This window comes from Magnolia sinica, chromosome 10 (genome assembly GCF_029962835.1).
Source record: "Magnolia sinica isolate HGM2019 chromosome 10, MsV1, whole genome shotgun sequence".
In the NCBI taxonomy this organism is placed as follows: Eukaryota; Viridiplantae; Streptophyta; class Magnoliopsida; order Magnoliales; family Magnoliaceae; genus Magnolia; species Magnolia sinica.
Window position 1 is genome coordinate 41,658,369 of NC_080582.1, and position 14,553 is coordinate 41,672,921.

The 14,553-nt window shown below is 41.0% G+C and overlaps 1 protein-coding gene across 1 annotated transcript in view; it reads left to right on the forward strand.

The window, feature by feature from the left end:
* Positions 1 to 407: 407 nt before the first annotated feature.
* The window catches only part of LOC131217491 (small nuclear ribonucleoprotein SmD1a-like), a gene marked incomplete at its 3' end in the record, with an annotated part of 31,305 nt that continues 17,159 nt past the window's right edge, over positions 408 to 14,553 (forward strand). Inside the window, exon 1 of the mRNA XM_058212427.1 lies at positions 408 to 450. Coding sequence (XP_058068410.1) covers positions 408 to 450 — 43 coding nt within the window. The remainder of the gene's footprint in view (positions 451 to 14,553) is intronic.

The following is a 14,553-nucleotide window of genomic DNA, read 5'->3' on the forward strand; positions in this document are numbered from 1 at the left end:
AATTGGAACAAGGGAATACGATAATGTCGCAATATGAAGAGCGCTTCGATGAATTGTCACGATATATACCAAAGCTGTAGAGGACGAGGAATATAAATTGGAAAAGTTTAAGGAAGGTCTCCGACCTGAAATCCAGTCGAGATTGTGCACCTTCGACTTTACTGACTTCGCTGATATCGTGGACAAAGTCATGCGAGTAGAAAAGGACTTCGAGCATAGGGCCAAAACACATACTCTTATTCAAGGTTCAGCAAGCAAAGCCAAGACGTCGCCATTTGTGTCTCCTTTGATTGAGGAGAGGATGGAATTAATGTCTCACCCAACTCATTCTTCGGGTCAGAATAAGCTTTACAACTATTGTGGAAGATCAGGTCACTTCTTAAAGCAGTGTTTTAAGAAACGGCGAGATGAGGGAATCTTCCCTCCAATACAACAACTTCAGCCACCAAGGTACGACCTTTCTAAATCTTCCTTAGTAGTTATAAGGTAGTTCGTAAGGATTATAAATTGTTAAGAATGCGTAGTAATGTGACTAAAATAATTAGAAATGATTAAATTAAAGATTTTAGGATAACACGCTAAATTGAAACGTTGAAGCTTAATGAATCATTTAGGCTTATTCTTTAGGGAAGCAGGAAATTAAATTGCCTATCTCAAAAAACTAAAATGATCAGGAACACAAACCGATGGAACCATGTCTAAACAAAATATGTGCGGTTTAATGTGAATTTTAGTTCCTAATGATTACAATGATCTCAATGCCCTGATCAAGTAGAAGATCGATACTCACGGGAATAAGAAAGATACTAGTAAACTCACTACCCGGCCAAGCAGAAGTTTGGCGTTTTAGGCTCAGACCAACTATAACTATCCGTTCGTATCTACCCGAACTCTAAAAACATAAACTACTCTTCCTTTAAGACGATATAGAACTCTCATCATGAATTTTGAACTTATGTATATAAATAGGATAACCATAATAAAACTCTCCTCTACGACATGTGAGCAAACCTTTGATCTTAATCGATACTAAAAGAAATTAGGATGACCATAATCGAATCTCATCGGCGAGATTCTTCTTTAAGGGGGGTAGATTGTAACAACCCCAGTCCTAACGGTTGATCGTGAACACGCTTGCGCATATAAATACAAGTATTAGAAAACTAGCAAATACATAGAGACATTGTTGCTCCCATTTAAGATAGAAATATTGAATTTTGAGGGAGAAATTCTCTTTGAGGGGGGTGGATTGTAACACCCCATACTTTTCAGTACTCAGGTGTTACTAGGAAGACCAAATGATTCATTTTAAATATGATATGATTATGTGTGTGTGTGTGTGTGTAGAGAGAGAGAGACATGCTCATCTATGCACATGCGCACCTTTGCACACATGTCATGGGTGTCAAATCCGAACGGTCCATAAGATGCGGAATCCCATGAAACCTTAGGGGGTGAATTATCACCCTGATCTAAGATTCTGGTGGACCATAGCAAAGAGAAATTCAAATCGAGGGAAGAAATTGTTTACATTTTTCATGGCCCACCGAAGTTTTGATTCAAAGTAAAAAGTGGTACCAAGGGGTTTCAAGAGGTTTTGCTTCATGTGAACTGTTCAGATTTGTGAGACTCATCAGATATGATGAGTTCTAAAAAAGGTTCGTATGTAGTCCGTGCGAACTGGTTCGCAGGTGAGCGTTCCGCTATATATATATATATATTATAATACAAAATAATTTTATAATTATTTGTAATAATACATATGTTACTTAAATTATTCAAATTATATATATTATTTATTTTATATTATTTAAAGTATATATAAAATAAATTGTATACCAACACATTATTATACAATTGATGTATATTAATTAACACTTACATTTTATAATTTTTATCGTATTATACTATATATAATATATCTATCACTTAATAGTAGTTTTGTTATACTACATGTGCATATATAATCACAAAAAAAATTACATTATAAATATTCATGATTTTAAATAAATACTTATCTATAATTACTAATGTATTATACTAAATAAATATGTAAATATATTTTTACTATATAACTTAAAATAGATAGTGGCCCTGGGTGGCACACTAGTTAGGTAAGCAATTTTGATCATCAAGTGTGGACCATATTCCACCTCGAATCAATGGTAACTAGCACTTACTGGCCATAATTCAGATGATATGGCCCACCTAAGTCATGAATCTATTTTATTCCTTGGACTTGGCCATAACACGGGCTAACAAAACAAATGAACGGTGTGGATCAGATCACAAATACCCCTACGGGCCCCACCTTTGATGCGTGTTGTCACGCCCCAAACTCGGAAACCGGGCTCACAAAATTTTCGATCGCCGAATTCGGCACCGACAGCCTCCGCAGAACCCCATTCTCCGCTCCCAGCACCCATTCGCTAGGTCCCGATCCTGAGATGCTACGAGGAGAATTTTCAACACCAGTTTGATTCGTAATAAGCATAATCAAAGGCACAGCTCACAAACAACAACCAAAAACTCTATCACATTTCCACTATGATAAAAAACTTTACAAGTACAATGAGCATGAAGGAAAATACAATGATAATGAACAAAAAGCTCCAAGATGATCTGCTATGCGCTCTTGCCTTAGCGCTGCTGCGGTCTAACATCACCTGCACGCAACGATCGTGCATAAGTTTATGGAAAGCTTAGAGGGCGGTAAAAGTGTGTGCGGAAGGTAGTAGTTATGCAATATCAGAGTAATGCAGAATATGCTGATGAATCCATGAATGCCATTAGCCGTACCAAGGTTATGCGATGCAAGGCATAGATGATGTCGGCCATACCAAGGCCATGCGGTGTGAAATGCAACTCAAGCATGCGAATCCTTATCTACGTCCACATATCAATACAGCTCAACTCTCGAATATCACCGGGGTCTATGTTATTAGCCAGCTGACTACCATCGTACAACAACAACAGGTTTCGATCACCACACTGTTGGAAGCTCTCCAACATAATATGGGTGCATCGGCCTCGAAGACCGAAGAAGTTAGTGAGGTAGATATGTTTGGAAGGTTTCAGAGGCTGAGGCCACCATCCTTCTCAGGAGCACCAGATCAGTTCTAGCAGAACACTGGCTAAATAGAATGGCCAAGATGATGAGATCATTGGGTTGTTCGGATGCCCAAAAGATTGTTCTCGCCACTTATGCCCTGGAAGGCGAGGCTGACATATGGTGGGAAGGCGTGCTAAGAAGAGTCCCACCTGATTATGAGTAGACCTGGAATGAGTTTAAGAAAAGGTTTAATGAAAAGTACTTTCCTCCGTGCTATTGTCACAAGAAAATATCCGAGTTTCTCAAATTGGAACAAGGGAATACGATAATGTCGCAATATGAAGCGCGCTTCGATGAATTGTCACGATATATACCAAAGGTGTAGAGGACGAGGAATATAAATTGGAAAAGTTTAAGGAAGGTCTCCAACCTGAAATCTAGTCGAGATTGTGCACCTTTGACTTTACTGACTTCGCTGATATCGTGGACAAAGTCATGCGAGTAGAAAAGGACTTCGAGCGTAGGGCCAAAACACATACTCTTATTCAAGGTTCAGCAAGTAAAGCCAAGACGTCGCCATTTGCGTCTCCTTTGATTGAGGAGAGGATGGAATTAATGTCTCACCCAACTCATTCTTCGGGTCAGAATAAGCTTTACAACTATTGTGGAAGACCAGGTCACTTCTTAAAGCAGTGTTTTAAGAAACAACGAGATGAGGGAATCTTCCCTCTAATACAACAACTTCAGCCACCAAGGTACGACCTTTCTAAATCTTCCTTAGTAGTTATAAGGTAGTTCGTAAGGATTATAAATTGTTAAGAATGCGTAGTAATGTGACTAAAATAATTAGAAATGATTAAATTAAAGATTTTAGGATAACACGCTAAATTGAAACGTTGAAGCTTAATGAATCATTTAGGCTTATTCTTTAGGGAAGCAGGAAATTAAATTGCCTATCTCAAAAAACTAAAATGATCAGGAACACAAACCGACGGAACCATGTCTAAACAAAATATGCGCGGTTTAATGTGAATTCTAGTTCCTAATGATTACAATGATCTCAATGCCCTGATCAAGTAGAAGATCGATACTCACGGGAATAAGAAAGATACTAGTAAACTCACTGCCCGGCCAAGCAGAAGTTTGGCGTTTTAGGCTCAGACCAACTATAACTATCCGTTCGTATCTACCCGAACTCTAAAAACATAAACTACTCTTCCTTTAAGATGATATAGAACTCTCATCATGAATTTTGAACTTGTGTATATAAATAGGATAACCATAATAAAACTCTCCTCTACGACATGTGAGCAAACCTTTGATCTTAATCGATACTAAAAGAAATTAGGATGACCATAATCGAATCTCATGGGCAAGATTCTTCTTTAAGGGGGGTAGATTGTAACAACCCCAGTCCTAACAGTTGATCATGAATGCTTGCACAGATAAAAACAAGTAGTAGAAAACTAGTAAATGCATAGAGACATTGTTGCTCCCATCTAAGGTAGAAATATTGAATTTTGGGGGCGAAATTCTCTTTAAGGGAGGTAGATTCTAACACCCTATACTTTTCAGTACTCGGGTGTTACTAGGAAGACCAAATAATTCATTTTAAATATGATATGATTATGTGTGTGTGTGTGTGTAGAGAGAGAGAGAGACATACTCACCTATGCACATGCGCACCTTTGCACACATGTCATGGGTGTCAAATCCAACGGTCCATAAGATGCGGAATCCCATGAAACCTTAGGGGGTGAATTATCACCCTGATCTAAGATTCTGGTGGACCATAGCAAAGAGAAATTCAAATCGAGGGAAGAAACTGTTTACATTTTTCATGGCCCACCGAAGTTTTGATTCAAAGTAAAAAGTGGTACCAAGGGGTTTCAAGAGGTTTTGCTTCATGTGAACTGTTCAGATTTGTGAGACTCATCAGATATGATGAGTTCTAAAAAAGGTTCGTATGTAGTCCGTGCGAACTGGTTCGCAGGTGAGCGTTCCGCTATATATATATATATATTATAATACAAAATAATTTTATAATTATTTGTAATAATACATATGTTACTTAAATTATTCAAATTATATATATTATTTATTTTATATTATTTAAAGTATATATAAAATAAATTGTATACCAACACATTATTATATAATTGATGTATATTAATTAACACTTACATTTTATAATTTTTATCGTATTATACTATATATAATATATCTATCACTTAATAGTAGTTTTGTTATACTATATGTGCATATATAATCACAAAAAAAAAAATTATAAATATTCATGATTTTAAATAAATACTTATCTATAATTACTAATGTATTATACTAAATAAATATGTAAATATATTTTTACTATATAATCTAAAATAGATAGTGGCCCTAGGTGGCACACTAGTTAGGTAAGCAATTTTGATCATCAAGTGTGGACCATATTCCACCTCGAATCAATGGTAACTAGCACTTACTGGCCATAATTCAGATGATATGGCCCACCTAAGTCATGGATCTATTTTATTCCTTGGACTGGGCCATAACACGGGCTAACAAAACAAATGAACGGTGTGGATCAGATCACAAATACCCCTACGGGCCCCACCTTTGATGCGTGTTGTCATGCCCCAAACTCGGAAACCGGGCTCACAAAATTTTCGATCGCCGAATCCGGCACCGACAGCCTCCGCAGAACCCCATTCTCCGCTCCTAGCACCCATTCGCTAGGTCCCGATCCTGAGATGCTACAAGGAGAATTTTCAACACCAGTTTGATTCGTAATAAGCATAACCAAAGGCACAACTCACAAACAACAACCAAAAACTCTATCACATTTCCACTATGATAAAAAACTTTACAAGTACAATGAGCATGAAGGGAAATACAATGATAATGAACAAAAAGCTCCAAGATGATCTGTTATGCGCTCCTGCCTTAGCGCTGCTGCAGTCCAACATCACCTGCACGCAACGATAGTAGTTATGTAAAGAGAGGAAGGCAGGGGAGAGAAAGAGAGAAAGAAGAGAGAAAAGAGAGGAAGGCAGGGGAGAGAAAGAGAAATGAGAGGAGGGAGGAGTGCTGCCGCACTCCTGGTTAGACGCAAGTTGAGGTACGCTGCTGCTGGCGTTAATGCCGCTGCCGCACCACCTCAACTCGGGCTAATTTCGGATCCAAGTTTGCTGGTCGGTACACAAAAAAAGGAAGGAAGAAACAGAAAGAGAAGAGAAAGAAGATCATGAGGAGGTTGCCATTGTCGAGTCAGGTAAACTCGACTCGCTGGGTTTGGGTTGGGTTGCCCAGACCCACTGTTGGATGTTTTTAGCAAGAAGAAAAGAGGAGAATCAGAAGAAAAGAAAGGGAGGAAGGAAGGAAGAAGGGAAAGGGGAAGAAAAGAGAGAGAGGAGGCTGAGGTCCTGTCGCGCACCAGACTCAAAAATTAGCTCCCAAAATTTTCGATCGTCAAATCCAGTGCCGACAGCCTCCGTAGTACCCCATTCTCGGCTCCCGACACCCATACACCAGGTTTCGATCCTGGGATCTTACAAGGAGGATTTCTATAGCATAAGTCTGATTCATAAAGAGCATACCCAAGATCATAACATCATAACCACCGATAAATAACCACAGGAACAACATTACAAAATCCACTAAGAATTTAAACTTTTTACAAGAATAAGGCTCAAAGGGAAACACAAGTCTATATAAAGAAAACTCCAAAAGGATCAATGGCATGCTCCAGCTCCTACTCCACTCTTTGGCCTTAAATCACCTGCGCGCATCAATTGTGCATAAGCTTATAGAAAGCTTAGAAGGCGGTGTAAGTGTGTGCAGGACAGGTGCCATGAATGCGATATCAGAGTATACGGAAGAATGCTGTAAGACCATGAATACCACCAGCCGTCACAAGACCATGAATACCACTCGATGTTGGAGCATCTCCTGGTACCATGAAGGTTCTGAGACTTCCACCTAAGGACATCTTACGTGCCTTAAGTGCTCAAACAAACATTTTCGATGTCCAAATCTGGCCATCCACGATGTACCTGTGGAGGCTACAACCCTGATGAAGAAAGAGCGAATATCAACATGCTATGCAATGCCAGATGCATGAATCACACAAATCAACCATGCATCAGTCCTGCGCATATAGCGCGCTCAAGAGGAGCAACTCCATCACTCAGGAAGTCCCATAACAGCCTGTCCAATGACATAAACCATGACCAATCACATTTCAACCAAGCACACATATGGTGCACATGAGAATGGGTCATGATGATAACTAAGTATGCCATGCTTTGATGTTGTACTCTCCTCATAACATGTAATGACCCGAAAAATTTCATGCTAAGACCCGAGTACTACCTCAAATTCGTAAAAGTTTTATTGTGGGTTAACTAGCGCTAAACTTGATTGCTTGTGAAATTAGCATCAATCACTTTAAATTTGATCTGCAGGACTCAAAACCTGTAGAATCGTTAGCGCTATATTTCTCTGAAATCTGAGATTCAACACTAAATCCAGTTGCTCTCAGGAATATTTGGAATCTTTGTATCGGACCTGGACCGCGCGTCGAAAGTCCGATAGCGATGATCTTAGGCAATTATGGTCACCTTGTTGGGCTTGACCATCACATCGGAAATCAAGTCCAGATGATGTCCTGGGTCGATTTATTTGAGTCCGGAGTAAAGAGTGTGAGAACGGTGAGAAATTAAATATGATTTATGAAATCTGAGTCGTGTTGCTTGCGCGACGATTTTAAGTAATCTGACAGTTGGATTCTAACCTAATTTCACCCTCGGATCAGGGAAGGTAGCCCAGGCATGTCATGGTGCTTGTGGACCTGATCGAGTTTCGGTGATCGTTGAATTGAGATTGGTCTGCCACGTCTGATCTGTAGATCCGATCGGTACGAAAACTCAGTCTGACCTAGATCCATGGTCAGTGAGCTTAAGTCCGACCGCACATGGAAGAAGGACCACCGGAAGCGCTCCGTTGGATCGAGAGAAGCTTGTTTTGGTTATAACCTAAGTATACTTTGGCCCTGGGGCTATTTTCATCAACGTTAGGCTTATATAAAGACCTTAAAACCCTCACTCTCTTTTCCATACGAATTTCCTAAACCCTAGCTAAGAGAGAGAGAGGAGAAAAGAGAGAGAAAGTGAGAGAGAAGTTGGTGAATCGTTTGAGATTCTTTCTTATTACTCTGCATCCTTAAACCGTCACTTCTAAATCGTTATTCTGGCGATTCTAAGTTCCTTCTTGGGTAAGTTAATCAAACCCTTACCTGTTTTAGAGCTTAGAATAGTCTATGTGTTGATGTAGCTCATTTCTATCCTTGCCTTAGGATATCTAGTCGCCGTTGACAAAGACATATCGTCTGAATCAGTTCGGTGCGTTCTTTCTGATTTAAGGTGCGAACTATATTCGTATAGGTTATTGTTTTCAAGGCTTTCAATGTCAGATAATGATTTATTATTGTTGTGGGTGTAATTTCACATGCCAAATGCTATGTTTATATTGCGTTCCTGATATATATGTTTTATGTTGAGATTTGTGTATTCTATGTGTATGTAGAAAGTATCGTATATGTATGAAATACGAACATGTGTTTGCCGTGATTAATTATCGTGTACTTGTGCTAGTTGTATGTATGTCAACTCCTTGGTAAAAGGAATTGTTCAAATGTGTGTTATCACCAACATATGGCATGTGTGTTGAAATATGTAGTCTAAGTGTTTGTAGAAATGTCTGAATGATTAAGTGTAATATATTATCCTATTTGCGGGCGTTGAGAAGAGATTCTCAACTCTCCTATTGGTGTATATGATTTCATACATGCAATTTACATTCTTTGTTGTTTAACTTCAAGTACTACTTATGTGTAAATCCATGTTAAGTTGATATTCTTCAAATGCTCACATACTGTATGATTTGAATTGTTGTTCCATTACTGTTCTAAATTGTTGATATGAATATCTGTTATAGTTGCATATGTTTGGGACTATGGAATAGTCCAGGAAATCAGTAACAGACTTTAAGCTCGTGGCCGAGGTTGCTTTCGCCACGAGGGACGTGTTTGACGAACCCGAGTCGTATTAGGGTTGTCGGCAGTAGTTTGGCCACACGGAGTATTTGCGCACTCTATGTCGTGCAACTCAACGTGCGCTCGAGCTAGCCAAGTTCGTCAAGTAACCTGATTATCCCGATGTATGTTCACCGTGTATGGACGCTATTGCTTGAATCTAGGGTACTAAACTTACCGATGAAATTCCGTTAACCATTGTACCTTGATCCACTAAGACTCATGAGCTGGACATGGTGGTATGGGCCATCATGGTCGAGCTGTCGGCCTACGCTGGGGTGACGAGCCTCCCCGTAGTGACCAGTGAGCACATCAGACTCGTGAGCTGATTATGGTGGTATGGGACACTATATTCGCGCTGTCGGCCTACATTGATTGGTGACGAGCCTTTTGTAGTGACCTCGAGCATACCTTGATACTGCATTAAGGCAACGTGCCTTAGAGTAGTAACTAAGGTATGATAGGCGTGCACTGATTGGTGACATGCCCTTTGCAGCGACCTAGAACCATATGATCGTATGAGATTGCCTAGGACTGACGACCCTAGAATGGATCCTTGTTTGGAAATTGATATGAGTAAGGTACTTTAGCTTCCCAAACTTGCTGTATGAAAAGGACTAATAACAACTTGATAATCATGTTCATGCACCGCATTGCATGTGCGTAGCAGTTGTTGGCACTGCAGGAGTTTGTCATGCGTAACGTAAGATGAAGACGCTGAGAGAGTGCAGGTGAGGGCATGCATCATTTATACATACATCCTTGCATTAACAAGAGTACTTTAGACGTGTTTGATTGTATTGCCTTATCATTACTACTTGATTGATTTGATATCATGTTAACTTTTACTGTATAGTTCCACTGAGTTGATCACTCACTCCCACGTTCTGGGACGGTGTTTCAACACCAACCCGACTCTGTCTTAGATGCAGATGATGACGCGACCCCTGATGCAGAGCAGGAGTTCGAGGATGATGAGGCCGCATTTTCCATTATGCAGTTCTCAAGCGGGTTCATGTGAGCCGTGTCCTGATCGACGGGGATTCTGGGTTTTCTTTTGGAATAGATGAATTTCATTTTGATACTTGTATTTTGTAGATAAACACTTGTAATTAAGACCTGGCAGAGCATACATATCACAGGGACTTGCACATGTACATATATATTTCTTTAAGTCTTCCGCTTGCGTTTTTCACTTATCCCTGGATTATGTTTGCAGTTTGGCTTAATCTATTCCATGTTTTATGCACTCATACAGACAACATACATCCATCATTACATATGTTGCATAAGTGATGTTTTGGAACTCGGGAGCTGAGTTATGCTCGACCCCCGAATTTCAGGGCGTTACATAACAAGGTAGGGTCTAGGTACTTAGACAATTTTACACGGAAAGAAAGGAACACAACCACTAGTGGGGGCCCAATAGCTTGGGGTAGCCCACGAGACTAAGTAGACAATGTCATGGGCCTAGCAAGGGTCTATGGTGGACATTTAACCACCCATAGGTGAGAATGAGCCTATCAAATGGGCCTAGAGGGGTTCACAATGGGGACATCTAACCACCATTGTCCCCTAAAGGCAGCCTAATAATAATCTACCTAAAAGCAAGGCCCAAGGCCCAAATACCATTATAAGGATAAAATGGGCAGCCATATATATATATATATATATATAATCCACATAATGGGCCTCAAGAAAATGGCCCATCTACAAACAACAATATGGGCCTATAGGGAAGACTATGGCCTAATAACAATGTCTTCAAAACCATGCATTATGTTGGACTTAGTGGGCAGACCATAAGCCTAAGTACATAGGTAAAATCATGTCCAACTTGGGCCAAATGAGCCTTACAACATCAGCCCAAAAACTGATACTTTAAGGGGGCAAATAAGGGCGTAATCACATCCATATTTCAGCCTACAAATCTAGCATAATGGTCGAAATGGCCCATACATGCAACCAGGCCAAGCTTGGACGTCCTAGCCCATTTGGGCCTACTAGACATCCAAAAAATCTGGTCTAAGATGGCCCACAATAATCGGCTAAAGGTGGGCCTCACAAGGCATTAATTAAGCCCAAAATTTTAAGAATAAAGGCATGGAACATATACATAAGTCTCTCAATATGGTGGGCCCCACATCCTTTATAATTCCAGCCACATACAATGTACTTTTAAGGCCTCTTACTGAACTTTCAGCCCACCCAACTTCCTAGGCCTACTGAAGTCCAAAAATTAGTAAAGTTAAGTGAATATTTATTCTATGGTGGCCAGTCATATACACAGGGGGCCACGCCAGATGGAGAGTGGATATACATCACATAAATCAAGTGGGACTGCTGCTGGACTGCAAGTCCAGCAGCAGCCCAGAGCCATGGGTGTCCCACATGGGCTGGACAGTCTAAGGCTTGGACCGTCCAGGCCATAACAAAGCTCAAGGTGGGCCCCACCATGGACGTCCCACCAGGGGTAGGCCACGTCCAAGTGGGCCACACAAAATGGATGAATGGAAGGATGAAACACTACATCATAGTGGGCTCATATGAGGTGGGACGGCCAGCCCATGCTGGACACACTTGGGACGTCCAGCATGGCTGCTGTCCAGCCATGTCCCCAAAGAAATGTGGTGGCCCCGGATGCCCTTGATCACATAGAAGGGGTCCCAGTAAAGTGGGCCATAATGGAGATGAATTTGGGAGTCATACATAAGCCCAAATAATTTATACAAAAATGGACATCAAGGCATATAAAAAAAATCTGCTGCTATAAAATTGCTGTTGTCCCCAACTTGGGCACCTAATGGGGTGGGTCTAGGCCTGCCAAATCAAAGGGGAAATGGGTGGATTTCATGTACCCATATGTGGACAGCAAGTGGGGTCCACTAGGGTGGCCCGCCTTCCCAAAAACTTGGTCAATACAAGCCCATTTCCAACATGTAGGACTACTAGACAGTCCAGAAAATTCTAGACCATCTAGCCCTCTTGAGCCCACTCCATTGGTCTCAATGCAGGGTTAGAGGGTATGAGCGCCATCCTACATCAAGGTGGGGTCCACACCTCAAAGAATCTCAAAAGAAATCAGGGAGAAACGCCTTGCAAACAGGCCTAAAACAATACCCAAAACCATGCATCAAATGGGCTTGAAATTTGGACAACAACATATGTTGTCCATTTCCAGCCCATAGAAAAATATTTAAAGGGATTAAAGCTATGATAATACAAGTGGGGTCCACCTAGATGGACCACAAAAATTTCAGACATACTCCCTCCCAAAAATCTCCAAGAAAATCAAGCCTTAAGGGCCATCCAACCCATGCAAGACAGGGTGGGCCTGGACGTCCCCAAAAATCTGGATGGTCTGGGATGTTTATGGTCACATCAGTGGGCCACCATCATTAGTAGCAAAAATAAGGAAGAAGATAGATAGATAGAGAGAGAGAGAGAGAGAGAGAGAGAGAGAGAGAGAGAGAGAGAGAGATCAACGACCATAAGGGAGGATTCTGATACTATGAATCCTCCACTAACACAATCCACACCTTACATCTTACATGCATGCTTGAGATCTTACAATCCAAGGAATTTGCTGAGGTAGGGATGCTATCCCCACCATGCATGCCATGGTCTAGATGACTAAACAACTATTAAATCAAAGAAATCCATCATGGTGGGTCCATGGAGAATGGTCCACCATGGAAACGTGCATGCATCATGTGGGTCTTTGGCCTCACATCTTGGAGCTATGTAGGACCTCCACCATTAATTGGTGGGTTCTACATACCCCCAAATATGAAGAGAAGGACATGCAAGAAGAAGAACGAAAGAAAGAGCTTCAATCTATCACCCACCTTCAAGATCTTCCTCCAACTTCAAGCCACAAGCTCCAAAGCTCCAATGGAAGGGTTCTAGTGGTGGAGATAGGGTTTAGATGGTGGGATTGGGAGAGAGAAGGGGGAGAAGTTGCTGGAATAGGAGAGAAATGGTGGACATCCCACCTAGCAAGGAAACAAAGGAGAGGGAAATGAGAGAGAAGAGAGGAGGGTTGTAGAAGAGTAATGATGAGTTTTGGAAGAAAGAGCTAGCTTGGGAAGAGAAATGCATGGGATAGAGAGGATATCTCATGATTATTTTCTAGAAAAGAAAAACAATCATAGCTAGGCTAGGTTATTATGGAGGGCAGCTTGCATAGAAAAAGGTGCACTAGGGTGGGGCCCACATGGGAAAATGTGCAAGGGTCTAGGTGGGTCCCACAAGCATGATCAATGGCCCAAAAATGGTGTGGGCTACATCTTATGATGTACACATCGGATGGACACACGAGACAAGGCATTGGAACCACGACGTCGATGCGGTCGTAATGGTGTGGGTTTCGGGTCGATCCAGGTCAAGTTAGCAAGTCGGGATTTAAGGATGACCGTAAACAAAATCTACAGGTCGCGGGTCGCTGGGATTTGACCAGTAAGACCGCGGGACCTTACAGAACAAAACATATACTCAGGCTAGGGTCTTACAGGTCCGGTCAAGATCAAGCCTAACTGGGTTGAGTCGGGCGTGGGCCTGGTCCAGATCTAGCTGGGAGTGAAAGAAAGAAGAAAAGAAAGAAAAGGAGAAGAAGAGGGAAAGGAGAAAGGAAGGAGAGAGAGATTGTGTGGTTGTGCTCTTATTGAGTCAACTCGGTTGAACTGTCATGCTGACTCGGTAAATTTATTGGTGAGGAGCTGAGTTGACCCGGTTTGGGTTGAGTTGGCCAGTTGTTGGTTGAGTATGAAAGAAGAGGAATAAGAGAGGGATAAGGGAGAAAGAGAGAGTGGAAGTGTTGCCTAGGTCGCTAACGAGTCAACTCGACAAGCTTCATCAAGATCATCGTCGTTGGGATCATTAGGGGCCGAATCAAGTTAAATCGGGTCAAACTCAGCTAGGTGAGCCAATTTCATTTAAATTTCATGTTAAATCATGTCTAACTATGTATTAGTTCCTAAATTGGTAACGGATCAAATCTCATATGCATAGATCCTCCTTACTTGAGTCGACTTAAGTCTAAGGCGGGTTGGTGTGGGTGCTGAATTGAGTTTGTGCATGTTGAAGGGGTTCAAGTTGATGTTGTCTTAAATTGACCAAGGTGAGGACTCACCCTTTGAGCTTCCCACTTAAACTCATTAACCATAGACAATGCCTTAATCCTTTCCATTTAGTATCCTCTAAGTTACTTGATTTTTATTACTTAACTTCTTACGTGAATGAGTGAATAGGATAATGTGTTGCGCGCCTGATTCCTGTGGTAGATATTGAATATATCTCTTTAAATTATAACATGCATGAATGATTCGATGATAACATGCTATCCTTTATTGTATATGTATTAATTAATTATATGCTACCACTTACGTTTAAATGATGAATTGAATGGAACTTA